Source organism: Pseudophryne corroboree, chromosome 3 (genome assembly GCF_028390025.1).
Source record: "Pseudophryne corroboree isolate aPseCor3 chromosome 3, aPseCor3.hap2, whole genome shotgun sequence".
NCBI lineage: Eukaryota > Metazoa > Chordata > Amphibia > Anura > Myobatrachidae > Pseudophryne > Pseudophryne corroboree.
In genome coordinates, this window is record NC_086446.1 from 42,199,138 (window position 1) to 42,226,740 (window position 27,603).

Sequence of the window (27,603 nt, forward strand, 5' to 3'; positions counted from 1 at the left end):
TAAAGTTTAAAATAAGAATTTACTTACCGATAATTCTATTTCTCGGAGTCCGTAGTGGATGCTGGGGTTCCTGAAAGGACCATGGGGAATAGCGGCTCCGCAGGAGACAGGGCACAAAAAGTAAAGCTTTACGATCAGGTGGTGTGTACTGGCTCCTCCCCCTATGACCCTCCTCCAAGCCTCAGTTAGATACTGTGCCCGGACGAGCGTACACAATAAGGAAGGATCTTGAATCCCGGGTAAGACTCATACCAGCCACACCAATCACACCGTACAACCTGTGATCTAAACCCAGTTAACAGTATGATAACAGCGGAGCCTCTGAAAGATGGCTCACAACAATAATAACCCGATTTTTGTAACTATGTACAAGTAATGCAGATAATCCGCACTTGGGATGGGCGCCCAGCATCCACTACGGACTCCGAGAAATAGAATTATCGGTAAGTAAATTCTTATTTTCTCTATCGTCCTAGTGGATGCTGGGGTTCCTGAAAGGACCATGGGGATTATACCAAAGCTCCCAAACGGGCGGGAGAGTGCGGATGACTCTGCAGCACCGAATGAGAGAACTCCAGGTCCTCCTTAGCCAGGGTATCAAATTTGTAGAATTTTACAAACGTGTTCTCCCCCGACCACGTAGCCGCTCGGCAGAGTTGTAATGCCGAGACCCCTCGGGCAGCCGCCCAAGAAGAACCCACCTTCCTTGTGGAGTGGGCTTTTACCGATTTTGGCTGTGGCCGGCCGGCCACAGAATGTGCAAGCTGAATCGTACTACAAATCCAGCGAGCAATTGTCTGCTTAGACGCAGGAGCGCCCAACTTGTTGGGAGCATATAGTATAAACAGCGAGTCAGATTTCCTGACTCCAGCTGTCCTTGAAATGTATATTTTTAAAGCACTGACAACGTCCAACAACTTGGAGTCCTCCAAGTCGCTTGTAGCCGCAGGCACTACAATAGGTTGGTTCAGATGAAATGCTGACACCACCTTAGGGAGAAAATGCGGACGAGTCCGCAGTTCTGCCCTGTCCGAATGGAAAATCAGATATGGGCTTTTGTAGGATAAAGCTGCCAGTTCTGACACTCTCCTGGCCGAAGCCAGGGCTAGTAGCATGGTCACTTTCCATGTGAGATATTTCAAATCCACAGTTTTTAGTGGTTCAAACCAATGAGATTTGAGAAAGTTCAAAACAACATTGAGATCCCACGGTGCCACTGGAGGCACCACAGGGGGCTGTATATGCAGCACTCCCTTAACAAAAGTCTGGACTTCAGGAACTGAAGCCAATTCTTTTTGGAAGAAAATCGACAGGGCCGAAATTTGAACCTTAATAGATCCCAATTTGAGACCCATAGACAATCCTGATTGCAGGAAATGTAGGAATCGACCCAGTTGAAATTCCTCCGTCGGAGCACTCCGATCCTCGCACCACGCAACATATTTTCGCCAAATGCGGTGATAATGTTGCGCGGTTACTTCCTTCCTTGCTTTAATCAAAGTAGGAATGACTTCTTCCGGCATGCCTTTTTCCTTTAGGATCCGGAGTTCAACCGCCATGCCGTCAAACGCAGCCGCGGTAAGTCTTGAAACAGACAGGGACCCTGCTGAAGCAAGTCCCTTCTCAGAGGTAGAGGCCACGGATCTTCCGTGATCATCTCTTGAAGTTCCGGGTACCAAGTCCTTCTTGGCCAATCCGGAACCACTAGTATCGTTCTTACGCCTCTTTGCCGTATAATTCTCAATACTTTTGGTATGAGAGGCAGAGGAGGAAACACATACACCGACTGGTACACCCAAGGCGTTACCAGCGCGTCCACAGCTATTGCCTGCGGATCTCTTGACCTGGCGCAATATCTGTCCAGTTTTTTGTTGAGGCGAGACGCCATCATGTCCACCATTGGTCTTTCCCAACGGGTTACCAGCATGTGGAAAACTTCTGGATGAAGTCCCCACTCTCCCGGGTGAAGGTCGTGTCTGCGGAGGAAGTCTGCTTCCCAGTTGTCCACTCCCGGGATGAACACTGCTGACAGTGCTATCACATGATTCTCTGCCCAGCGAAGAATCCTTGCAGCTTCTGCCATTGCACTCCTGCTTCTTGTGCCGCCTTGTCTGTTCACATGGGCGACTGCCGTGATGTTGTCCGACTGGATCAACACCGGTTTTCCTTGAAGCAGAGGTTCTGCCTGGCTTAGAGCATTGTAGATTGCTCTTAGTTCCAGAATGTTTATGTGAAGAGACGTTTCCAGGCTCGACCACACGCCCTGGAAGTTTCTTCCTTGTGCGACTGCTCCCCAGCCTCTCAGGCTGGCGTCCGTGGTCACCAGGATCCAATCCTGTATGCCGAATCTGCGGCCCTCCCATAGATGAGCACTCTGCAACCACCACAGAAGAGATACCCTTGTCCTTGGAGACAGGGTTATTCGCTGGTGCATCTGAAGATGCGACCCTGACCATTTGTCCAACAGATCCCTCTGGAAAATTCTTGCGTGGAATCTGCCGAATGGAATTGCTTCGTAAGAAGCCACCATTTTTCCCAGGACTCTTGTGCATTGATGTACAGACACCTTTCCTGGTTTTAGGAGGTTCCTGACAAGCTCGGATAACTCCTTGGCTTTTTCCTCCGGGAGAAAAACCTTTTTCTGAACCGTGTCCAGAATCATCCCTAGGAACAGCAGACGTGTTGTCGGAATTAACTGGGATTTTGGAATATTCAGAATCCACCCGTGCTGTTTTAGCACTTCTTGAGACAGTGCTAATCCCATCTCTAGCTGTTCTCTGGACCTTGCCCTTATTAGGAGATCGTCCAAGTATGGGATAATTAATACGCCTTTTCTTCGAAGAAGAATCATCATCTCGGCCATTACCTTGGTAAAGACCCGAGGTGCCGTGGACAATCCGAACGGCAGCGTCTGAAACTGATAGTGACAGTTCTGTACGACGAACCTGAGGTACCCCTGGTGTGAGGGGTAAATTGGAACGTGGAGATACGCATCCTTGATGTCCAAGGATACCATAAAGTCCCCTTCTTCCAGGTTCGCTATCACTGCTCTGAGTGACTCCATCTTGAACTTGAACTTTTTTATGTACAGGTTCAAGGATTTCAGATTTAGAATAGGTCTTACCGAGCCATCCGGCTTCGGTACCACAAATAGAGTGGAATAATACCCCTTTCCTTGTTGTAAAAGGGGTACCTTGACTATCACCTGCTGAGAGTACAGCTTGTGAATGGCTTCCAAGACCGTCACCCTGTCGGAGGGGGACGTTGGTAAAGAAGACTTCAGGAAACGGCGAGGTGGATCCGTCTCTAGTTCCAACCTGTACCCCTGAGATATTATCTGCAGGATCCAGGGATCTACCTGCGAGTGAGCCCACTGCGCGCTGAAATTCTTGAGACGACCCCCCACCGCCCCCGAGTCCGCTTGAGAAGCCCCAGCGTCATGCTGAGGCTTTTGTAGAAGCGGGGGAGGGCTTCTGTTCCTGGGAAGGAGCTGCCTGTTGCTGTCTCTTCCCTCTTCCTCTGCCTCGTGGCAGATATGAATATCCCTTTGCTCTCTTGTTTTTAAAGGAACGAAAGGGCTGCGGTTGAAAAGTCGGTGTCTTTTTCTGTTGGGGAGTGACTTGAGGTAAAAAGGTGGATTTCCCGGCTGTAGCCGTGGCCACCAAATCCGATAGACCGACACCAAATAACTCCTCCCCTTTATACGGCAAAACTTCCATATGCCGTTTTGAGTCCGCATCGCCTGACCACTGTCGCGTCCATAAACTTCTTCTGGCCGAAATGGACATAGCACTTACCCGTGATGCCAGTGTGCAGATATCCCTCTGTGCATCACGCATATAAAGAAATGCATCCTTTATTTGCTCTAAAGACAGTAAAACATTGTCCCTATCCAGGGTATCAATATTTTCAATCAGGGACTCTGACCAAGCTACCCCAGCACTGCACATCCAGGCTGTCGCTATAGCTGGTCGTAGTATAACACCTGTATGTGTGTATATACTTTTTTGGATATTTTCCATCCTCCTATCTGCTGGATCTTTAAGTGCGGCCGTCTCAGGAGAGGGTAACGCCACTTGTTTTGATAAGCGTGTGAGCGCCTTGTCCACCCTAGGAGGTGTTTCCCAGCGCGCCCTAACCTCTGGCGGGAAAGGGTATAAAGCCAATAACTTCTTTGAAATTAGCATTTTTTTATCGGGGGCAACCCACGCTTCATCACACACCTCATTTAATTCATCTGATTCAGGAAAAACTATAGGTAGTTTTTTCACACCCCACATGATACCCTGTTTTGTGGTACCTGTAGTATCAGCAATATGTAACGCCTCCTTCATTGCCAAAATCATATAACGTGTGGCCCTACTGGAAAATACGGTTGATTCGTCACCTTCGTCACTGGAATCAGTGCCTGTGTCTGGGCCTGTGTCGACCGACTGAGGCAAAGGGCGTTTTACAGCCCCTGACGGTGTTTGAGGCGCCTGGACAGGCACTAATTAATTGTCCGGCCGTCTCATGTCGTCAAACGACTGCTTTAGCGTGTTGACACTATCCCGTAATTCCATAAATAAAGGCATCCATTCTGGTGTCGACCCCCTAGGAGGTGACATCCCCATATTTGGCAATTGCTCCGCCTCCACACCAATATCGTCCTCATACATGTCGACACACACGTACCGACACACAGCAGACACACAGGGAATGCTCTTAACGAAGACAGGACCCCACTAGCCCTTTGGGGAGACAGAGGGAGAGTTTGCCAGCACACACCAAAAGCGCTATATATGACAGGGATAGCCTTATAATAAGTGCTCCCTGTATAGCTGCTTTAATAATATAGTTTTGCCACAATTTTGCCCCCCCTCTCTTGTTTTACCCTGTTTCTGTAGTGCAGTGCAGGGGAGAGCCTGGGAGCCTTCCTGACCAGCGGAGCTGTGTGAGGAAAATGGCGCTGTGTGCTGAGGAGATAGGCCCCGCCCCTTTTTCGGCGGGCTCGTCTCCCGCTCTTTAGTGGATTCTGGCAGGGGTTAAATATCTCCATATAGCCCCCGGAGGCTATATGTGAGGTATTTTTAGCCAAAAAAGGTTTTCATTTGCCTCCCAGGGCGCCCCCCTCCCAGCGCCCTGCACCCTCAGTGACTGCCGTGTGAAGTGTGCTGAGAGGAAAATGGCGCACAGCTGCAGTGCTGTGCGCTACCTTAAGAAGACTGAGGAGTCTTCTGCCGCCGATTCTGGACCTCTTCTCGTTTCAGCATCTGCAAGGGGGCCGGCGGCGAGGCTCCGGTGACCATCCAGGCTGTACCTGTGATCGTCCCTCTGGAGCTAATGTCCAGTAGCCAAGAAGCCAATCCATCCTGCACGCAGGTGAGTTCACTTCTTCTCCCCTAAGTCCCTCGTTGCAGTGATCCTGTTGCCAGCAGGACTCACTGTAAAATAAAAAACCTAAGCTAAACTTTTTTCTAAGCAGCTCTTTAGGAGAGCCACCTAGATTGCACCCTTCTCGGCCGGGCACAAAAATCTAACTGAGGCTTGGAGGAGGGTCATAGGGGGAGGAGCCAGTACACACCACCTGATCGTAAAGCTTTACTTTTTGTGCCCTGTCTCCTGCGGAGCCGCTATTCCCCATGGTCCTTTCAGGAACCCCAGCATCCACTAGGACGATAGAGAAAAAGAAAAAGTAAAACAAGATAGCTGTAATGTGTTCATGAGAGATTACATTTGTATGTGATGCACCAATGATTTGGATAAGTTATGAGACTTGACCAGATAAGCTATTTATATAATGGAGGATATAAAGAATATATAATTTGATGAAAGAAAAAATAATTTACCAAAGCCCAACAGGGGGATCAACTGCGGACCTCTATGGTCGGTATACCAGCGCTTTAACCCACTAGGCTATTTAGCACATAGAGGACTCTTGTTGCTGGAACTGAATGTTAAAGATTACATTTTGAATATATGTATATGAATCAACAATGAAGATATATATATATATATATATATGTATGCTTTTTATATATGTTGCTTATTAAACTAGCAATTTCTCAATGAGGCCATGTTTATAATACTATTTCTATAATGATAAGATATACTTTATAAAACTCCACATGGGGCAGTTGCTTTTGAATACATTCTCCAGGTGTGAGCATCACCTTAATAATGAACTGAGACATTTGATTGGACACTGATGCCTTTAAAAAGGTGACTACATGGAGTGCACACTATTACCGTTCCTTCTGAACAAGCTGCCAGAACGGACAGTGGCGAAACGCGTTAAGCAGGGACGGCACCCTCCCACACCTACTGCGCTCCTTTTGCCAATTGCCACCATACAGCACGGAGACAGACAGAAGTACGTGAGCCGCGGCCTCCCTCCCGCTGCATATCACAAAGCACTTGCTACACTCCACTACAGCCGAGCAGCTCAATGGAGCATAGGAGACTTTATATCCAGGACGGCTATAGATACAGCTGGTGAGAATAACTAATGTGAGCGTGAGGTAGCAGCATACCGCTGGCTGACCATTCACTAACTGAACACTGCGTTCTTACTGCCTGTGATAGGTAAAGCTATCTGTCACTGTTTATATCCATTGCTGAGGAGGAGAGTTGTATTAACATTTTGATACATCATTGCTACTTTTATAGTCATTTTAACTAATTGTGTGTCCTGAATGGACAAATTCTACTAAGTTCTAATAAATGTATAAGCGCTCTCTACCAGAGTAACTTGCATCACTCATTCTCTTGTTACAGCTATCTGTGACTGGCTATGTCAGCTGGGAGCTGCTTCTATTAGGCACTATTAAGGTGGAGTTCTGGTTAAGAAATGATTAACCCTTTGAGCACAAATGTTTGGTGATCTAGCTTCCAAAATTAATGACCTTCGGTGGACAAAAGCCTTTTCTAAATGTATATGGAAAGGCAAAAAAGCTAGAATTTCCAAACTAAAGATGATTCAACCAAAGTCTAGAGGAGGCCTTCATCTACCAGATATTCAGACGTTTTCTAAATAAGCATTTTGTTATATTTCCCACTGTTCACGATTGTCTCGTTTCACTAGTTTACCATTAGAGGAAGAGCTATTTTCACCATTCTCTCCTGCCGCCCTTCTGTATCTGCCCCGTACATAACGTCCTAGAGGTATACTGTCACATATTTTATTTACAGACACTTATAAGACTTGGGTGACTATTAATACATGGTTACATACAGATCCGCATTGTTCCATTTTCAGGCAACCCTGACCTCTTACCCTCTCTCACAATAGCTCACTATCAGACATGGAAAGATAAAGGTATTCCAGCATTTCAGGAAATCTTGGGGCACTATTTATTCCTATCAACAAATGTGTACAAAGTACAATCTCCCACATTCCCTATTTTTCTTATACCTACAGTCCAGACACTATGTGTTTAGTAACCTTCCATCTAAAGTTTCCCATTTACCTGCAGCTCCATGTCCTCACGCTAGCTTCTCTATGTCTGTTGAATAGTTTATTTCCATGTTGTATGAAGTAACAGATTGAATTGAATTCAGTTTAATAAAGATTTATTCCAAAGACCACGCCCTTGTACAGACTGAGAGACAGCATTTGTTTCTCTCAGGGTTACAGGAAGATAACTTGAAATTTGATGGTGCACTTATTTTAGAATACTTGGTTACACCCAATCCTTTTACCACACCCACTGATCTCATACATTCTTGAAGAATCTCTCTAAGCTCTATGTTCATATTAGCACCTACTGTCCTTGGTAACAAGCTAGAAGCTGGTTAGCCTTATTTGTGGCTAATTCCAATTCTATTACACACATTGGACCTGCTTCCCAGAAATAAGAAGTATTTGTACAAAGTCTGTTAAAAGAACATGTATCTTATAATTGAAATAATGTGTTTATGGAATATGCTCATTTTCCATGTAAGGTATATTATACGATAGGTATACCTGTGTAACTGCAAAAATAGGATTTTGATACCTACGGCAAATCCTTTTCTCCTAGTTCAGAGGATGCTGGGGTCCACTTCATGACCATGGGGTATAGACGGTTCTGCAGGAGCCATGGGCACTCTTAAGACTTTTCAAAGGGTGTGAACTGGCTCCTCCCTCTATGCCCCTCCTCCAGACCTCAGTTATAGGTACTGTGCCCAGGGAGAAGGACATTTCGAGGAAAGGATTTACTTTAATACTAATGGTGAGATACATACCAGCTCACACCTCAACCATGCTGCACAACATGGCATTCAAAATAACACACGCCAACAGGCATGAACCAAGTACAGCAACATGCTGAAACTAATATAACACAACATGTGTAACTCTAATAAACCAAACTGCAGGTAGAGTACGCACTGGAACGGGCGCCCAGCATCCTCTATGGACTAGGAGAAAAGGATTTACCGGTAGGTATCAAAATCCTATTTTCTCATACGTCCTAGAGGATGCTGGGGTCCACTTCATGACCATGGGGTTTATAACAAAGCTCCATTAGGGGCGGGAGAGTGCGGATAACCCTACAGCACCGATTGACTGAACTTGAGGTCCCCATCGGCCAAGGTGTCAAACTTGTAGAACTTTGCAAATGTGTTTGACCCTGACCAAGTAGCTGCTCGGCAAAGTTGTAATGCCGAGACGCCCAGGATGAGCCCCTCTTCCTAGTAGAATGGGCCTTCACCGACGTAGACAACGGCAATCCAGCCGTAGAATGAGCATGCTGAATCGTTCCTCTGATCCAGCTGCAATAGTCTGCTTGGAAGCAGGACACCCAATTTTGTTGGGAGCATACAGGACAAACAGAGCCTCTGTTTTCCGTATCCTAGCTGTTCTAGCGACATAAATCTTCAAAACCTTAACGACATCTAGAGACTGAGTCAGAGAACGTGTCAGTAACCACTGGCATCACAATAGGTTGGTTTATGTGGAAAGATGAAACCACCTTAGGAAGAAAATGTTGACGAGTTCGAACCTCTGCCCTATCTTCATGGAAGATCAGGTAAGGGCTCTTGTGAGACAAAGGCCCCAATTCAGACACCCGCCTTGCGGATGCCAAAGCCAAAAGCATCACCACTTTCCAAGTGAGAAACTTCAACTCTATCTCTTGTAGAGGTTCAAACCAATCCGATTGAAGGAACTGCAACACCACATTAAGGTCCACTGGAGGCACAAATGGAGGCTGGATGTGCTGAACACCTTTCATGAAGGTCTGAATTTCTGGAAGAGAGGTCAATTGTCTTTAAAAAAAAAAGCTGACAAGGCCGAAATCTGGACCTTGATCAACCCCAAACGAAGGCCCACATCTACACCAGCCTGTAGAAAATGTAGAAAACGTCCCAAATGAAACTCTTCGGCAGGAGATTTCTTGGATTCACACCAAGACACATTTTCTCCAAATACGGTGGTAATATTTAGACGTTACTCCTTTCCTGGCCTGAATAAGAGTGGGAATGACTTCCTTGGGAATACCCTTTCAAGCTAGGATCCGGCGCTCAACAACCATGCTGTCAAACGTAGCCGAGGTAAGTATTGATACATATGCACGGCCACTGCTGTAGCAGGTCCTCTCGAGGAGGAAGAGGCCGAGGGTCTTCTATGAGCAACCCCTGAAGATCTAGGTACCAAGCCCTCCTTGGCCAGGCTGGGGCAATGAAGACTGCACAAACTCTTGTTCTTATTATTTTGAGAACTTTTAGGATCAGCGGAAGTGTAGGGAAGACATATACCGACCTGAACACCCACTGGGCCACCAGCGCATTAACTGCTATTGCTTGAGGGTCTCTCGACCTGGAACAATATCTCTGAAGCTTCTTGTTGAGGCAAGATGCCATCATGTCTACTTGAGGAACTCCCCAAAGACTTGTCACCTCTGTGAAAACTTCTTGGTGGAGGCCCCACTCTCCTGGATGGAGATCGTGTCTGCTGAGGAAGTCTGCTTCTCAGTTGTCTACTCCCGGAATTAATATTGCCGACAGAGCTCGTAGTTGTTTTTCTGCCCAGCGGAGGATTTTTTTCGCCTCTGCCATTGACGCTTTGCTTTTCGTTCCGCCCTGCCTGTTTATGTGCGCGACTGCTGTTACATTGTCCGACTGGATCTGCACGGGTGATCTTGCAGAAGATGTACCGCTTGCTGAAGGCCGTTGTAAATGGCTCTCAATTCCAGCACGTTTATATGAAGGCAGGTTTCCTGACTTGACCATTTTCCTTGGATGCTTTCCCCCTAAGTGACAGCTCCACAGCCTCGGAGACTTGCATCCATGGTTACCAGGAACCAGTCCTGAATCCCGAACCTGCATCCCTCTAGTAAGTGAGAACTGTGTAGCCACCACAGGAGCGAAATCCTGGCTTTTGACGACAGGACCATCTTCCGGTGCATGTGTAGGTGGGAACCCGACCACTTGTCCAACAGGTCCCACTGGAATACTCTGGCATGGAACCTGCCAAACTGTATGGCCTCATAGGCCGCCACCATCTTTCCGAACAATCGAATGCACTGATGGATCGACACACTTGTTGGCTTTAATATGTTTCACAATTTTCTGGATTTCCAGAGCCTTTTCCACCAGAAGAAAAACTCTCTGAACCTCTGTGTCCAGAATCATTCCGAGGAAAGACAATCTTTTCGTTGGTTCCAACTGTGACTTTGGAAAATTTATGATCCAACCGTGTTGTTGGAGTATAGACAGGGAGTCTGTGATGTTCTGTAGCAACTGCTCCCTGGATCTCGCCTTTATCAGGAGATCGTCCAAATAACAAATAATACTGACTCCTTTTTGACGAAGGAGGACCATCATCTCAGCCATCACCTTGGTGAATACCCTCGGCACCGTGGAGAGACCGAAAGGCAACGTCTGGAATTGGTAATGGCAATCCTGAACCGCGAACCTCAGATAAGCCTGGTGGGGCGGATAAATGGGAACATGCAGGTAAGCATCCTTTATGTCTACTGACACCATGTAGTCCCCCTCCTCCAGACTGGAACTCACTGCCCTTAGTGATTCCATTTTGAACTTGAACCGTTTCAAGTAGATTCAGATTTTTTAGGTTTAGGATCGGTCTGACCGAGCCGTCCGGCTTCGGAACTAAAAAGACGCTTGAATAAAACCCCTCCCCTTGTTGTGAGGGGTTTGTCTGATCCTGACATAATTTTTGAATTGCCGCTGTTACTGCTTCTTTTTCCGGTAGAGAAACTGGCAAAGTCGATTTGAAAAATCGGCATGGGGGAACGTCTTTAAACTCCAGCTTGTACCCCTGGGACACTATTTGTAAAACCCAGGGATCCAGGCCAGATTGAATCCAACCTTGACTGAACAGTTTTAGATGTGCCCCCACCCGAGCGGCCTCCCACAAGGGAGCCCCAGCGTCATGCTGTAGATTTGGCAGAAGTAGGTGTTGACTTCTGCTCCTGGGATCCTGAAGCCGCTGTGGACTTCTTTCCTTTTCCCCTTCCCCTACCTGCAAAGATGAGGGAACCTTTGGCCTTTTTGTATTTATTGGGCCGAAAGGACTGCATGTGAGAGTGATGGCTTTTTTGCCGCTGCTGGAGCAGAAGGCAAAAAGGTCGACTTACCTGCGGTAGCCGCCGAGACTAACGCATCCAGTCCATCACCAAATAAGGCCTCACCTTTATACGGGAGAGCCTCCATATTATTTTTGGAATCTGCATCCGCGTTCCACTGGCGAATCCACAACGCCCGCCTAGCCGATACTGCCATGGTAGCGGCTGTTGAACCCAAGAGTCCAATATCTTTCATGGCTTCTAGCATGTATGTGTCAGCGTCTTTGATATTCCCTAACTTGAGTATCTCATCTTTATCAATCGAGTCAATATCTGATGACAAGCTTTCTGATCATTTTTCAATCGCGCGACTCAAGCAATTGTGGGCCTGAGCAGCGTACCATTGGCAACATAAATGGATTTTAATGTAGTCTCCATTTTGCGGTCTGCCGGCTCCTTTAGTGAAGCCGTCCCAGGTGCAGGGAGAATCACTTTATTTGTCAACCTGGACAGTGCACTGTCTAACACAGGGGGTAAGTCCCACTTTTTCCTGTCATCAGCAGGGAAAGGATAAGCCATCTGAATCCTCTTTGGAATACGAAATTTATTTTCTGGATTCACCCACACCCCTTCAAAGAGAGTATTTCGCTTGTGGGAAGGAGGGAAAGTAACCTTAGATTTCTTTTCTTTATAGAAATAGGCCTTCTCCTTAGGTACAGGAGTGGTTTCTGTAACCTCCAGAACTTCTCTTATAGCCACAATCATATATTGTATATTTTTCACCAATTTATGATCTATTTCCCTGGAGTCACTATCGTCGACACAGGAATCAGTGTCCGTGTCGTTATCAGTATTTACAATATTTGCAAACGGTCTCTTATGTGACCCAGAGAAGTCGCCTGCGGGTGGAAGAACAGAACCCTGAAAAATCACATCTTCCACAGACTTTCTCCAGCATTCTGCATGAGATTCAGACATATTTAACCTCCTATTGAAATGATGCATACTATCACGTATTTCTTTCACCCATGCAGGCTCTTGGTGTGCCGGCAGCGCCACCACATTACAACTGTGTGTCCCTAAAATGGTTTCCTCCGGGGAAGAACTCCCTGCCTCAGACATGTCACACTCGAGTATTACACACACACAGACACTCTGGGACTTGTAGGGGACAGACCCACATTAAAATCTGCCAGACGGACACAGTTTAGGAGCAGCCAGTTTACATCCCCAGCGCCAGTATATGTCTGTGAACACAAAATGCACACTGACATGCCGTGCTGTTTTACAATGTAAATACACCTGTAAAGTACCAAAATCGCTGTGCCCCCCCCTCCACTTTGCACCCTGATACTTGTAGTCAGAAATGGAGGAGGACCAGCGTTGTCTCTGCAGCCTGAGTGAAAATGGCGCTGAGCAGTGTGCTGGCTGACTGAAGAGGAAGCTCCGCCCCCGCAATGGTGCAATTTCACCTCAAAAATGTTCATATAATATTTATACTGGCAGGGGTAGGGCTGTGCCTGGGCATCTTATGCCCACTTTTATCCAGTTTGTAAGGTATTTTGCTGCCCAGGGTGCCCACCCCCCCGTGCGCCCAGCACCCTGTGTGTTATGTTGATTGAAGATCTATCTTCTTACACTCACCTGTCTTCTGGCTCTGTGAGGGGGGTGATGGCGTGCTGTGGGAGTGAGCATCTAGACACGGCTAGCGTTCAGTACTCTTCAGGCGCTAATGGTGTCCTGTCACCAGAAGCAGAGCCATGAAACTCTTTAGGAAGTTGGTTCATACTTCTGCCCCCTCAGTCCCACGAAGCAGGGAGACTGTTGCCAGCAGTAATCCCTGAAAATAAAAAACCTAACAAGTCTTTTCAGAGAAACTCCGTAGAGCTTCCCTGGTGTGCATCCAGTGTCTGTCGGGGCACATTTCTAAAAATGAGGTCTGGAGGAGGGGCATACAGGGAGGAGCCAGTTCACACCATTTGATAATTCTTAAAGTGCCCATGGCTCCTGCGTAACCATCTATACCCCATGGTCATGAAGTGGACCCCAGCATCCTCTAGGACGTATGAGAAATACGCGAGTATATAGAATTAGTAAGTTTTATCTGACTGATCTTTTCCAGTCTTATATTAATAACACCTTCCAATTATATGTAGATGGGTAACTAAAAGTGTCACTGGAGTGTTGCTTCAACCCTGTTATGTATCAGCTCATAGTAATGCTTTACTTCTGTGTGATATCTGATGTTTAACAAGCTGTGATTTGCCTGCAAAACTTTTCCCACACTCAGAGCATGGAAATGGTTTCTCACCTGTGTGACATCTATGATGTCTAACAAGTTCTGATTTATACATAAAACATTTCACACACTCAGAGCATGGATATGGTTTCTCACCTGTGTGAATTTTCTGATGTATAACAAGCTGTGATTTGCCTGCATAACTTTTCTCACACTCAGAGCATGGAAATGATTTCTCGCCTGTGTGACATCTCTGATGTATAACAAATTCTGATTTATACAGAAAACATTTCCCACACTCAGAGCATGGAAATGGTTTCTCACCTGTGTGACATCTATGATGTCTAACAAGCTGTGATTTGCTTGCAAAACTTTTCCCACACTCAGAGCATGGAAATGGTTTCTCACCTGTGTGACTTCTCTGATGTCTAACAAGATGTGCTTTGAATGCAAAACTATTCCCACACTCAGAGCATGGAAACGGTTTCTCACCTGTGTGACTTTTCTGATGTACAACAAGATGTGATTTGAATGCAAAACTTTTCCCACACTCAGAGCATGGAAATGGTTTCTCACCTGTGTGAGTTCTGTGATGTTTAACAAGTTCTGATTTACACAGAAAACATTTCCCACACTCAGAGCATGGAAATGTATTCTCACCTGTGTGACTTCTCTGATGTCTAACAAGCTGTGATTTTAATGCAAAACTTTTCCCACACTCAGAGCATGAAAATGGTTTCTCACCTGTGTGAGTTCTGTGATGTCTAACAAGTTCTGATTTACACAGAAAACATTTCCCACACTCAGAGCATGGAAATGATTTATCACCTGTGTGACATCTCTGATGTAAAAAAAGTTCTGATTTATACATAAAACATTTCCCACACTCAGAGCATGGATATGGTTTCTCACCTATGTGAATTTTCTGATGTCTAACAAGATGTGATTTTAATGCAAAACTATTCCCACACTCAGAGCATGGAAACGGTTTCTCGCCTGTGTGACATCTCTGATGTATAACAAGTTCTGATTTATACAGAAAACATTTCCCACACTCAGAGCATGGAAATGGTTTCTCACCTGTGTGAATTTTCTGATGTTTAACAAGCTGTCCCTTGAGTACAAAACTTTTCCCACACTCAGAGCATGGAAATGGTTTCTCACCTGTGTGATTTCTGTAATGTCTCACAAGATCTGATTTACACAGAAAACATTTCCTACACTCAGAACATGGAAATGGTCGCTCACCTGTATGACTTCTCTGATGTATAACAAGTTTTGATTTGCGTGCAAAACTTTTCCCACACTCAGAGCATGGAAATATTTTATCACATGTATGAGCTGCATGAAGTGTAACAAAATCTGAGGTATTGGATGAACAGTCATCGCGATTACAGGGATCAGATGTATCAGCACTGATCAGTGTATCAGCACTGTGAGGTACTGGATGTATAGTTAGAGTAATGGGGATGTCTCCTGGAGAATCCTGTGTGGTGTTATCTTCTATTTTACTATCTGCAGACAAGATGAGATCTCCCTCCAAGGAATTCCTGCTTGTGCCTCCATCTGCTGGAAATAATATAACTAGTATAATGCACAGTTCTATATACAGTGCACACATATTACTCCGATCTACAGAGAATAACTAGAAAATCACATTATTCGCTGCCCCAGTGGAGCTAACAATCTACATTCCACATGACACACTAGGGTTCATATGTCAGAAGCCAATTAACCTACCAGTATGATTTTTGCAGAGCTGCAGGAGACACATACAAACTCCACACAGATAGAACCTTGGTTGGGAACTGAACTCATCACTAATGCTGCGAGACAACACTGCTCACCACTACATCACCGTGTCACTATTATGAATAATGTTTAGTTGGTAAATTTCAGCTTATAAACTATGACCACATCATTACAATTATAAGTGTACCAACATCAAGTAAGACTCTTGGAGAACAGATTACATATTGTCTTCTGCTCCCAAAATCACATCTGTCATAGCCCCAGCCACAGGGACATGCAAATGGCACATCAACAATGATTATCTCTCCCCCACATAATGCAGACTCTGTTATGTAATGTACACAGGCCAGCATTACAGAACAGGAAAGTCTCTTCAGCTAGTGACATTGCTAAACCACAATATCTATCCAGACTGCCCCCACACATACATACCAGACACTTGTGGGCTGAACTACCAACATCTGCTTTCACACTACACAAAGTGCTCCAGGTGGATACGTATGTTGCAACAGCAGCCTCTATATGGTAATCTGGTCATCCCCAGGTAGAATAGTCCCACCAGACTTATGCTAGTAAATTAAGCCAATAAGTCAATCATTATAGTGACGACCTAATTACTGTTGTATGAGATACACCAGAGAGTGTGGGGAGGAGACTGATCAGGTCTCTGGGCAGGTTACACACAGTGACATGATGTGAGGGAGAGAGCAGGAGTATAATAGGGGCTGATGGCTCCTGATGTATGAGATACACCAGAGAATGTGGGGAGGAGACTGGTCAGATCTCTGGGCTGGTAACACACAGTGACATGATGTGAGGGGGAGAGCAGGACTATAATAGGTGCTGATGGCTCCTGATGTATGAGATACACCAGCGAATGTGGGGAGGAGACTGGTCAGATCTCTGGGCTGGTAACACACAGTGACATGATGTGAGGGGGAGAGCAGGAGTATAATAGGGGCTGATGGCTCCTGATGTATGAGATACACCAGATAGTGTGGGGAGGAGACTGGTCAGATCTCTGGGCTGGTAACACACAGTGACATGATGTGAGGGGGAGAGCAGGAGTACAATAGGGGATGATGGCTCCTGATGTATGAGATACACCAGAGAGTGTGGGGAGGAGACTGGCCAGATCTCTGGGCTGGTAAGACAATTACATGATGTGAGGGAGAGAGCAGGAATATAATAGGGGCTGTTGTTACCCGACTCCCACATTGAGCAGATACATTTTCCTCATTAGTCTGTACTGACAGAGGAGGTTGTAGGGGAAGAGACTTCTGTAGTGATGCAGCAAGGATATGTGACTCTTTTCTGTAATAAGGATTATTACCTGTGCTGATACCTGTAGGGATTTCCTCTTCCTTACACTTCTGATCTCTCCACACATACGTCTCTTCTTCTCCCTCTATATCTTCTGCCTTCATAACAGTCACATACGTCTCTTCTCCCTCTATATCTTCTGCCTTCATATCAGTCACATACGTCTCTTCTTCTCCCTCTATATCTTCGGCCTTCATATCAGAAAGGTGCTCACCCTGAATAACAACAAAATAACACTTTAGTAATGTCTGATTACTTTAAGACTGGACAACAGAATATCACTGTATAAGACACACAGCTTCTCTACAGATCATATAGGGAGAGTGTGGTCGGAGACCCCGTCAGCCACAGGGACAATGGCGTCAGCGGCACTGAAGGGGTTATTCCTCCATGTACGGCCCCATTTTACAGACAATGGGCGCTAGGCACTCCATTCAAATGTACTAACAGCGCCGGGAGCGGAGTGTTTAAAAATGTGTCTATGTTATATCACTGCGCTGTGCGTAGTTGGAGAGTTATAAACTGCACGTTTTAGAATGTATTTGTATCCAAGATGCTCTTAGTAACTATAGGATAAGTCATGGTACACTCTCACATAGGAAGTCATATGCTCAGTAACCTCCTAGTGTGATCAGATCTTTTGATGTGTTGGTCAGGGCACCGCAGGTAATGTGCTTGGGTTCTGCAGTTCCTGTGAGAAGGTGTAAGAGTGAAATGACCAATGCTTTGGTTACATCACTTCCTGTGAAATGACCCCTAGGTGTTCTTTTGGTGTGTCTATGCTATTGGAGAAATCAGTTTGTTTTCATTGATTTCCTGAATATTCACTCCAGATACGTGAATGGCAGGGGGAAACAATTTCTATACTTTGTATAAGTTGTTTTCCTGTACCATATGTTACAAATACAGACACTACTGTAGAAACTAAAGAATCTGTGTGATCAAAGGAGAATTGTAAATTACCAGGTGGTAAAGGAAGCAGTTTAAACGACATCAAACTTTGTCTGTGTGACAGGAAGGAGGAAATTGCTTTATGCAGTTATATCCTTTTAAAATGTAATTTATTTATATTTTGTAAGATATCCTGATTGGATGGAAAAGACTCAGGTGGGACTACCCCATGAGATTCAGTGTGGTTTTACTGTATAAAAATGGTCCTGCAAGCTTTATGTGGTATATAGAATCTTCTGTCTGCAGTGATCAGCTGTATTGCTGTTGCCCCTAAAATTAGAGAACAGTTCTTTTTAAAACTATTTGAGCGAATAAACATCTTTTGCCTAAAGACGACCGCTTCATCCTCTGACCTACAGGGTTATGTCAAACATAGCCCCGTTATTTGGCTGTTTTGGGTGCACCCAGCATCTCTAAGCTCCGCCTTCTGACAGCTACCATTCCGTGCTTGGGCAAGCGATTACTGGGGATCAGTCAACACCACACAGGTGTGGTAAGACAGCGTGTCGACGCATACACAGCAGAACCATGGTTCCAGATGTTAGCTTAATGTTTTATTACTATATTGTGTTATAATAATCAAATGGATAAATACACATATAGGAGGTTTTTGTGTTAAATAAAGAAGTGAGTTCCAAGTAAGGGCTGAATATGTTATAAGCCTCACTATATGAAACAGATTTAATGAACTGTATTGAGCTTAGAGACAGTCAGCAAACTTATCTGTACTATATTTATCTATATGAAGTAAAGGACAGCTGGAGACAGCAATATAAGTACAGAGTTAAGAATATACTCTGTTGGTAGGGAGAAACATCTATAGAAAGTGTATGATGTAACCAATGCTGTAAAATGAACTGTACACTGCACATTTGCTGATTACCAAAGATGGAAAGAACATATGTTATATTGAGTGTGCCCCCACCTTCGGGGACAGTAATGTGAGCTGACCACCATGACTAATATGTACAATGTGCCTTATATATGCTCTGAAGACAACACAGTAAACAGATTACTTATGAGACATACGGCTGTGTGTCTTATTGAGTTCTCTCAGCAATACATTATGACCTGATATCCAGAGGTGACATGATACTTGATGGGATCCACAGGCTACCTAGACAGCAACGATATCATTAAATGAGGGCTCTTGACGGGATGACTAACACAAGGAAAAGCATCTAATGAGAAGTTTCTGTGTTGGAAGCAAAATTGTTCTCACGGACTCTGATTTCATATTGGGTGAGTAAAACGATTGTAATACAGTCATATTTTACTCAAAATCAGACTCCCTGAGTGTAATTTTTAGTACATTATAGAGACAATAGGCATTTATGTTTTTCCTTGAACGGTCATTATAAAGAAACCCAAGTATCTTGTCACACAGCCTAGATTACTTAAATTATGTTGTATTGCGCAGCTAAAGTATTGCTTGTTGTAATCTAAGGCAGATACAGGTGTATTGCTTGCGCAGCTAAAGTTTATTGCTTGTTGTAATCAAAGGCATATACAGGTATATTGCTTAAGCTAAGGTGCATTGCTTGTTGCAGCTACAGTATAAAGATAAGGCATAAGGCGTAAGGCATATTGCAGTTGTTGTCATATGTTTGTATGAGAGTTGGGTCAGCCATTTACGGGACCTGAATGCTAGCTAGAATTTGTGGTATGCTGACCAACAGTTGATGCCATAATGAACAGCTTACTGTCTTGTCTGTGTCATGTAAAGTGTCTGTTTTAAGATAACAAGAAACGGTGTAAAGTGTATAAAGGAGGTTGGTCCATAAGGTCATCAAAGACAGCCCTTGGCACGCGCAACTGTAGGCTTGTCCTGTCACCTGTCAATGGAAGCACCTGGGTGGTCATATGAGACACAAACCTTGCCTTGCCTACACCATTGATAAAAACATTGTTACATGTTGTACAAAGTCTAAAGTGGCTGAATGACTGAATCTTTGTTTATGTCTTATTAGCGCATGCACCCACAGAACAATTGAAATTGTGTACAAAGGCGTACCAAGTTTGCAATTGTTTGCGGTACAAAGGCGTACCAAGGTTAATTATTTTGCAGTATTTACCCAGTGTTTTTTGCAACATAGATAGCAAATCAAAATAGGAAAGGCGTTTTAACAGAATTTGCTAGAATAGTGGGATATCATTTGAATGCTCAATTATTGTCAGTGCATAGAAATGAATTCTTTATAGTTAAATGATTGACTATGATGATCATATGATCATTGTAGCAGACTGGCAGTGTGCACAGCAAGTTCTCAGACATTAGTAAATGGTGAATATGGTGTTTTAAATTACATGCATTATAGATGTGGTAGGTTAAAGCCAGACAAGTTAAGTTAATTTTCAGTAGAAACAAAAATAGGCTAAGAAAGGTTTGTGTCCAAACAAAACTTATAGCCAGTGATATACAGATACTTCTCGTTCAAGGACATATCCCTCTTCACCGCAGGTGGATTCGGCCACACCCAGGGGGCTTAATTACCCCAATGGGAGGGAAAGGGAGTAGAATGAAAAAGCGCTTACCTATAGACATTGTAGCAGAGCGAGAGGGAAGGAGACGAATTAAGCGTATTAACGCTATCCTTAAAAGAGCTAATTTTCCAAAGAAAGGAATATTAGATACTCAGGCTTGGAAAAGGTTCCAGGCCACAGATGGTCACTGGTTACAAAAGAAAGGTTATTTGGACACTGTAAATATATGGCTTATTGTCTCACAAGAACTGGAAGATGAGAGAAGAATTAGACAGGATGATTGTATGTCTAATGTAATACCACCACCCTATGTTCCAATAACATGTAATGCTATTTATAATGATGGGAATGTGGAAGGGGGGTCAGCCCCCTCAGCAGTATCAATGCACACAGAGCTAAAGTCACCAGCTGTTACAGGGAGCTTATATCCCTCACTGATATCAATGCATGCAGAATCAAGGACACATGATAAAGCAGGAGTTTTAACTCCTTCAGCAACATATGCAGAACAAATGACACCTGAAAAACGTTATGTAAATACTTTAAGGTATGAAAAAAAAAAATCCAGAAGGTACACTGGTTCTTAGGGATGTTATCCACTACCCTGAAAGAAAGTGTCTTTATTGTGGGAGATGTGTTCTGGAGGGAAGTGAAAAATGTTTCTTTTGTGGTAACTGGGTAGAGCCAAATTCAGGACCATGTGAATCACAAAATGTTAATGACGGGGGAAATGTTAAACCAAAAACTCCAGGGATATTTAGGAGGTTGTGGAACTTTGCTAGTAGTCCTAACAGAGATCCAAGAGGAATATCTCGTAAAAATTACAATGTAATGCTTGTTAGAGTTAGTAGTCATGCTAATCCCAGACATACAACTAATTTGTTACCTAGTGATAATGGTTACATTGCAGAATATGTGGAACAGGAACAGTACATACCATGGTTCCCCTCAGACATTATGCGAATTGTAAATGAGTTACCAAATATCAGAAAAAGCCCAGCAGAGTTTGAAAAAAAGATTAAACAAGTGTATCTTGTGTATAGACCGTGTTGGGTTGATTTAGAACAGATCCTTAGAGCTTCTATAGCAGGGGTGGCCAAACCAGTCCTCAAGATCTACCAACAGTACACATTTTCCAGATCACCTAGCTGGTGCACAGGTGTAGTCATTACTAATTAAGATGTGCTGCATTCATTCCTAACTGACAATTCTACAGGTCTCCAGGAGGCCTGGAAAACATGAACTGTTGGTAGATCTCGAGGACCGGTTTGGCCAGCCCTGTTCTATAGGAATAGGTGAATATAATATGCTTCTTGCCATAGCTGCTCAGGAGGCAGATGGTGATAGAGGGAAAATTGAGAATGCTCCCCTTGAAGCCAACCGCTATACTATGGCTTCAGGCTCACAACTGTTGTATAGAGTACAAGTCAGATGTCAGCAAATCAGAGACACTGCACCAGCTGAGCCTGATCTGATACAGAAAACCTCAGCATAAGGGAATATTATGACAGACTGTCTGTCAAACAAGAAAATGAAGGTTTTCCCATTGCAGAGCCTAATAATGCCAGACTGTTAAAGCCTACATTCCTTAATGGACTTAGACATGAATACAGGCAGCAGTTGTATGCTGTCAGACCAGAAGCAAATTTGATGAACATTACCTCATTAGTAGAAGTCCTAGAAGGAATTGAGGATCATGAACAGGGAAAACAGAATAAAAAAACATCCAAAGCACCAGCTGTTACTATACATGTGGTACAGGCTGCCCAGTCTAACACCAAGACACATAAGGTCCAAAACCAAAGTAGAGGTGTTAATAACTCCATACCCTACACTACAAGGGATGTACAAGGTGAAGACATGACTGGTAAATGTTTTTGGTGCAAGGTTACAGGTCATCAAAAGAAGGAATGCAGAAAATACCTTGCGTGGCTGAAGTCTAAGGATGGTGTTCCAGCTTTCACGGTAGAACGGGAATGACAGATTCCTGCTCCGGGATACACCTGCTCAAGCAACACCTACACTGACCCCAATAAAGTTACTGTTATGCTTACTCTACCTACAAGAAACACCCTGGAATGCCTTTTGGACACTGGAACAGCAGTCACTGTACTTAAGAAAACTGATGTCCCAAAAGAACTTTTAACCAATCACTATGTTAATGGGACAGGACTGGGAGGACAGCCCCTCCCTCTTCAAAGAAGTAAGCCAACTTCTCTCCTTATAAATGATGAACTTACACCTGTACCCATTGAATTTCTGACTTCACCTACATGCCCAGTGAATTTGTTGGGAGCTGATATCCTTAACGTCATGCAAGCTACTATTCAGTATACTCCACAAGGAATCAAGTACACCAGCAATATTCCAGCTATCATGAAGCCTAACATTGAAGCAGCAATTGAAGTTTACCTACTGCAAGAAACTGCCAAGTCCAGCTCAGAACTAACCCTCCCAGAATGGGTTACTTCTCAAGTTCCAGACAGACTATGGTCAAAAGGAAAGATGGATACTGGACTACTACGAGTTCAACCTGTCCACCTACAGCTCAAGCCTGGAACCATACCTGTCTCAATCAGGCAGTATCCTCTCACCCCAGTACAAACTGAAGCTATTACAAAGCAAATCCAAGCCTTTCAAGAAAATGGGATCATTGTCCAGTGTAGATCCCCATGGAATACTCCATTGTTTCCTGTAAAAAAGAAAGTTGGTCAAGGTCAAGGTCAAAATGAAGCACAAGAAGTACAATATAGACTTGTTCATGATCTAAGAGAAGTCAACAAGAGACTGGTGATCAATTCTCCTATTGTGCCAAATCCTCATACCTTGCTGAACCAGATCCCACCTTCAGGGGCCTGGTTTACGGTAATTGATTTGGCCAACGCATATTTTTCCGTACCGATCACTGAAGAATCACAGGCAATGCTAGCCTTCACCCATGATGGAAGACAGTACTGTTGGACCAGACTTCCACAAGGAGGAGCAACCAGTCCATCAGACTACACCGAAGCAATGTCACTCATCTTACAAGCTTGGAGACCAGTGTTTCCAGAAAACACCCAGCTCATACAGTATGTAGATGATCTACTGCTATCCACAAGCACAGAAGACCAATGTAAACAAGAGACTGTATCACTGTTAAAATTTTTGGAAGAACAAAACTGCAGAGCTTCCAAAGCAAAGCTTCAACTATGCCAGAAGAAGGTCATCTTCCTTGGTCACTGTATCTCACAAGGAGCCAGACACCTTACAGAAGAAAGGAAACGGCTTATTCTACAAACCAAAGTACCAAAGACTATTAAACAGACCAGATCATTCCTAGGTCTTGTTGGGTACTGCAGAGAATGGATACCACATGCTTCTATCTACATGCCAGTTTTGTATGACAGCACAAAGAAAGATGCTCCAATCTACACCACAGAACAAGTTGAAGAAGCAGTTCAGAACCTTAAGGCTGCCATAGCATCTCCACCGGCTTTGGGTCTGCCAGACTACACCAAGCCATTTACTCTTTATTGCCATGAGGAAAGAGGTCATGCACTTGGAGTCATTACACAGACGCATGGAAGCAAGCAATGCCCAGTGGCTTATCTTTCAAGCAAACTGGACAACATTATCCAAGGAGCACCCACCTGCATCAGAGCAGTTGCAGCAACAGCAGTCCTCAAACAGAAATGCATAGACATTGTGCTTAATCATGAACTGATCATTCAGGTACCACATGCGGTGACTGAAATACTACAGCAAGCCAGAACCAAGCACTTATCAGCTGCAAGACTCACCAAGTATGAAGTAGCTCTACTAAGTGCCACAAATGTCACCATTAAAAGATGTACCACCCTCAACCCAGCAACTCTACTACCAGCCCTATTGCAGGAAGAAGCAGCAGAGTGTGAATCCCTAGATTCAAAAGGAGGGAGAAGAGAGACATATAATATCTCTAGCAATGGTACCCAGAATAACCAGGATGATGTGGACCACATGAACTATGGGAATACAGAAAGTGATAAAAATATACACAATACAAATTTTTCCCATGACTGCATGGCTCTGATGGAACAAGAGACTCAACTGTTACCTCATGTCACAGACACAGCCCTTCCTGATGCCCAGCACAACCTCTATGTGGATGGATCAAGATACTATGATAATGGAACCCCATATACAGGGTATGCTGTTACAACAGAGACTGATATCATTGAATCAGGAAGTTTACCAGCACAGTTATCAGCACAAGCTGCAGAGCAAATAGCTCTCACTAAAGCTCTGGAGTATGCAGAAAACACAACAGCTAATATATACACAGACTCCAGATATGCTTGGGGAATTATGCAAGATTATGGCCAGATTTGGAAAAGCAGAGACTTCAAGAAAGTTACAGGAAAACAGATACAGCATGCAGATCTGATAAAGAAACTATTTGAAGCTCTGGACAAGCCAACCAAAGTAGCCATCATAAAAATCCAAGCACACACCAAGAACCAAACTAAAGAAACAAGAGGAAATAACTTGGCGGATGCCGAAGCAAAGAGAGCAGCCAAAAGCTCTGACAAATCAGAAGTACAAATAATGCTAGCTGAAGATGAAACTCAGAACCCAGCACACATGGCTGATCTACAGCAACTCATCATTTTCCAGAATCAAGCAGGTCCCTTAGAAAAAGCCACATGGCAAAAGAAGGGAGCCATACAAGACCAAGATACAGGACTCTGGAAAACAGAAGATAAGACATGTTTGCCAAGAGTGCTATATTCAGCTATGTGCCAAGTAAGCCATGGAATTACCCATGCAGGAAAAGATCAAATGACGAGACAAGTCAACCAAAAATGGATAGCCCTAGGATTCCAAGGTGCAGCAGAAAAGCACACACAAGCATGTTGGATATGTGGAATTTCAAATCCAGGAAGTAGAACCAAGACTCCAGCAGGAGCCATTCCAAAAGCCAATATGCCATTTCAGAGACTACAGATAGACTATATTCAGATGCCAACTCAAGGCCCGTTCCAGTTTGTACTGGTTTGTGTCGATACCTTCTCCAAATGGGTAGAGGCCTTCCCAGTAGCTAAAGCCACAGCAAAGAATACAGCAAAGAAAATATTGACTGAAATAGTATGCAGGTACGGAGTACCAGAAGTGATTGAATCAGATAGAGGAAGTCACTTCACAGGAGCAGTCATGACTCATATCATGGAGGACATGGGCATACGACAGGCCTTCCACACGGCCTACCGTCCACAGGCAAGTGGATTAGTGGAGAGAACGAACTATAGCATCAAGGCAAAGCTCATGAAGGCTATGCAAGACACAGGGAAGGGATGGGTTGACTGTTTGCCTTTGGCACTATTTAGTCTTAGAACTGCACCTAACAAAAAGTCAGGTTATTCACCATATAAAATCTTGTTTGGTAGTATACCTAAGATAGGATGTTATTATCCACAGGAATTGCAGCATAAACATGGTGATTTAACTGCTTATGTGAAAAGTCTAACTGAGAGACTAACCCATCTTCATGTTGTAGCACATGATTCCCTTCCAGATTCTACTGCAGATCAGAATCCACATCATCTCCAGCCAGGAGATTGGGTGTACCTGAAGAGACACGTGAGGAAATCTCTGGAGCCCAGATATGATGGCCCATTCCAGGTGTTACTAACTACACCAACATCTGTGAAATTGAAGGACAGAGAGGCTTGGGTGCATGCATCACACTGCAAACTTTTGAAAGTTAAGTTTGGATAAGAAGAAACAAAAAAAATGTACAAATTACTAGGCCCCAGGCCAGATAAAGCACTTTGGGGAATAATATTGGGTGTCCCACTGGTAACAGTAGGCACTATTCTTGCCATATACGTTGTAGTTGGGGAAAAAGATTGTATGTGTAACAAGAAACTGACAGGTCAAAACCACACATACAAGAAAAACATAAGTGATGAAATAAGGCAACACAAAAGAGAGTTACATGACATTTTGGAGAAAGGAGGAGGCAGTGAAGTGAACGTCACACGCCAGGAAAGGGAAGTAAAAAACCCTATCCATGAATGCAGAAATCTGTCACTCACCCCAAAATGTATTTGTGAGCACTGTGGACATCCACCAGAGGAGTCATGTACAGAATGGTGTAAGGCCCCTAGTGGATCAGACCAAAACATGTTGCTACAGTTAGTAGGGAATGCCCTTGATACAACAAATTGTTGGGTCTGCTCTCATGGTCCCACTTCAGCAGGAGGGGGAGAGTGGACATTCCTTCCCATCACATTTGAGGAATGGGAGGAATTTCAAGAAGACTACACTGATGAAGTATTATTTAAGGCAAGATCAGATAGATATTTTAACCAGAAACCACCTAAGTTGCTAGCACATCTAGTTACCCCAGAGGTATTCTTTTGCATTGAATTTGAAGAAAGGGAAAGTGCGGTTGACCACAGACAGGTTCAACAGTATCCATCAAATGTCTACTTAGGAACATTTTACCCTTGTACTATAGCCCCATTCAGAGTAGGTGGTGTAAAGGGGGAGACAAAGCCAGGAGAAGCTCCATACCCCATAACCCTAACAACCTATAGAGGGACACCACTTGAAGGGAGATCAATGATCAACATTGGAGTATGGCCAGGACCAGATTTCCCTAACTGGATGAATGAGACGGGAAGCACCCCTTCTCAGTTAATGGTACATGGAGATACCAGAGTAGGACTAGAGAACATAAAAAGAATGTGGGACTATATAGCCCCTTAGCTTCCAAGAGATCTGTATTTTCTATGTGGAAAATATGCCTATAAGTGGCTCAACTATGGTGATTATGGGAATTGCACCTTAGGATGCATAGTACCATTAGCAAGAGCAATAGATCATGAGGAGCTGAAAGAAATGATTAAAAACCAAAAAGGGCAAGTGAACAAGTATAGCCCTATGCACAGAGGTAGGAGAGGTAAAGCAAGCAGGGAGAAATGCAAAGAAACTAATCTATGCACCCTGGCATGAGAGAATGGGATTTTTGGATCTCTTTGGGTCAAACTCATATTATAGAGTTGAATCTCCTGCAGGACTCTTGGATGACATTACTGAAATTTATGATAGTACCTTCAGATATGTAGGTAAAGAAATTCAAGAAATAAAAAAAATAAGAATTTACTTACCGATAATTCTATTTCTCGGAGTCCGTAGTGGATGCTGGGGTTCCTGAAAGGACCATGGGGAATAGCGGCTCCGCAGGAGACAGGGCACAAAAGTTAAGCTTTAGGATCAGGTGGTGTGCACTGGCTCCTCCCCCTATGACCCTCCTCCAAGCCTCAGTCAGGATACTGTGCCCGGACGAGCACACAATAAGGAAGGATTTTGAATCCCGGGTAAGACTCATACCAGCCA

General features: G+C 44.2%; 1 protein-coding gene across 1 annotated transcript in view; it reads right to left on the bottom strand.

The window, feature by feature from the left end:
- LOC135057131 (zinc finger protein 84-like) overlaps positions 1 to 27,603 on the bottom strand; it is a 238,068-nt gene that overhangs the window by 122,602 nt on the left and 87,863 nt on the right. The window contains exons 4-5 of the mRNA XM_063963027.1: positions 16,814 to 17,018; positions 13,704 to 15,297 (exon numbers count right to left, since the gene is read on the bottom strand). Of these exons, the coding sequence (XP_063819097.1) occupies positions 13,704 to 15,297; positions 16,814 to 17,018 (1,799 nt within the window). The remainder of the gene's footprint in view (positions 1 to 13,703; positions 15,298 to 16,813; positions 17,019 to 27,603) is intronic.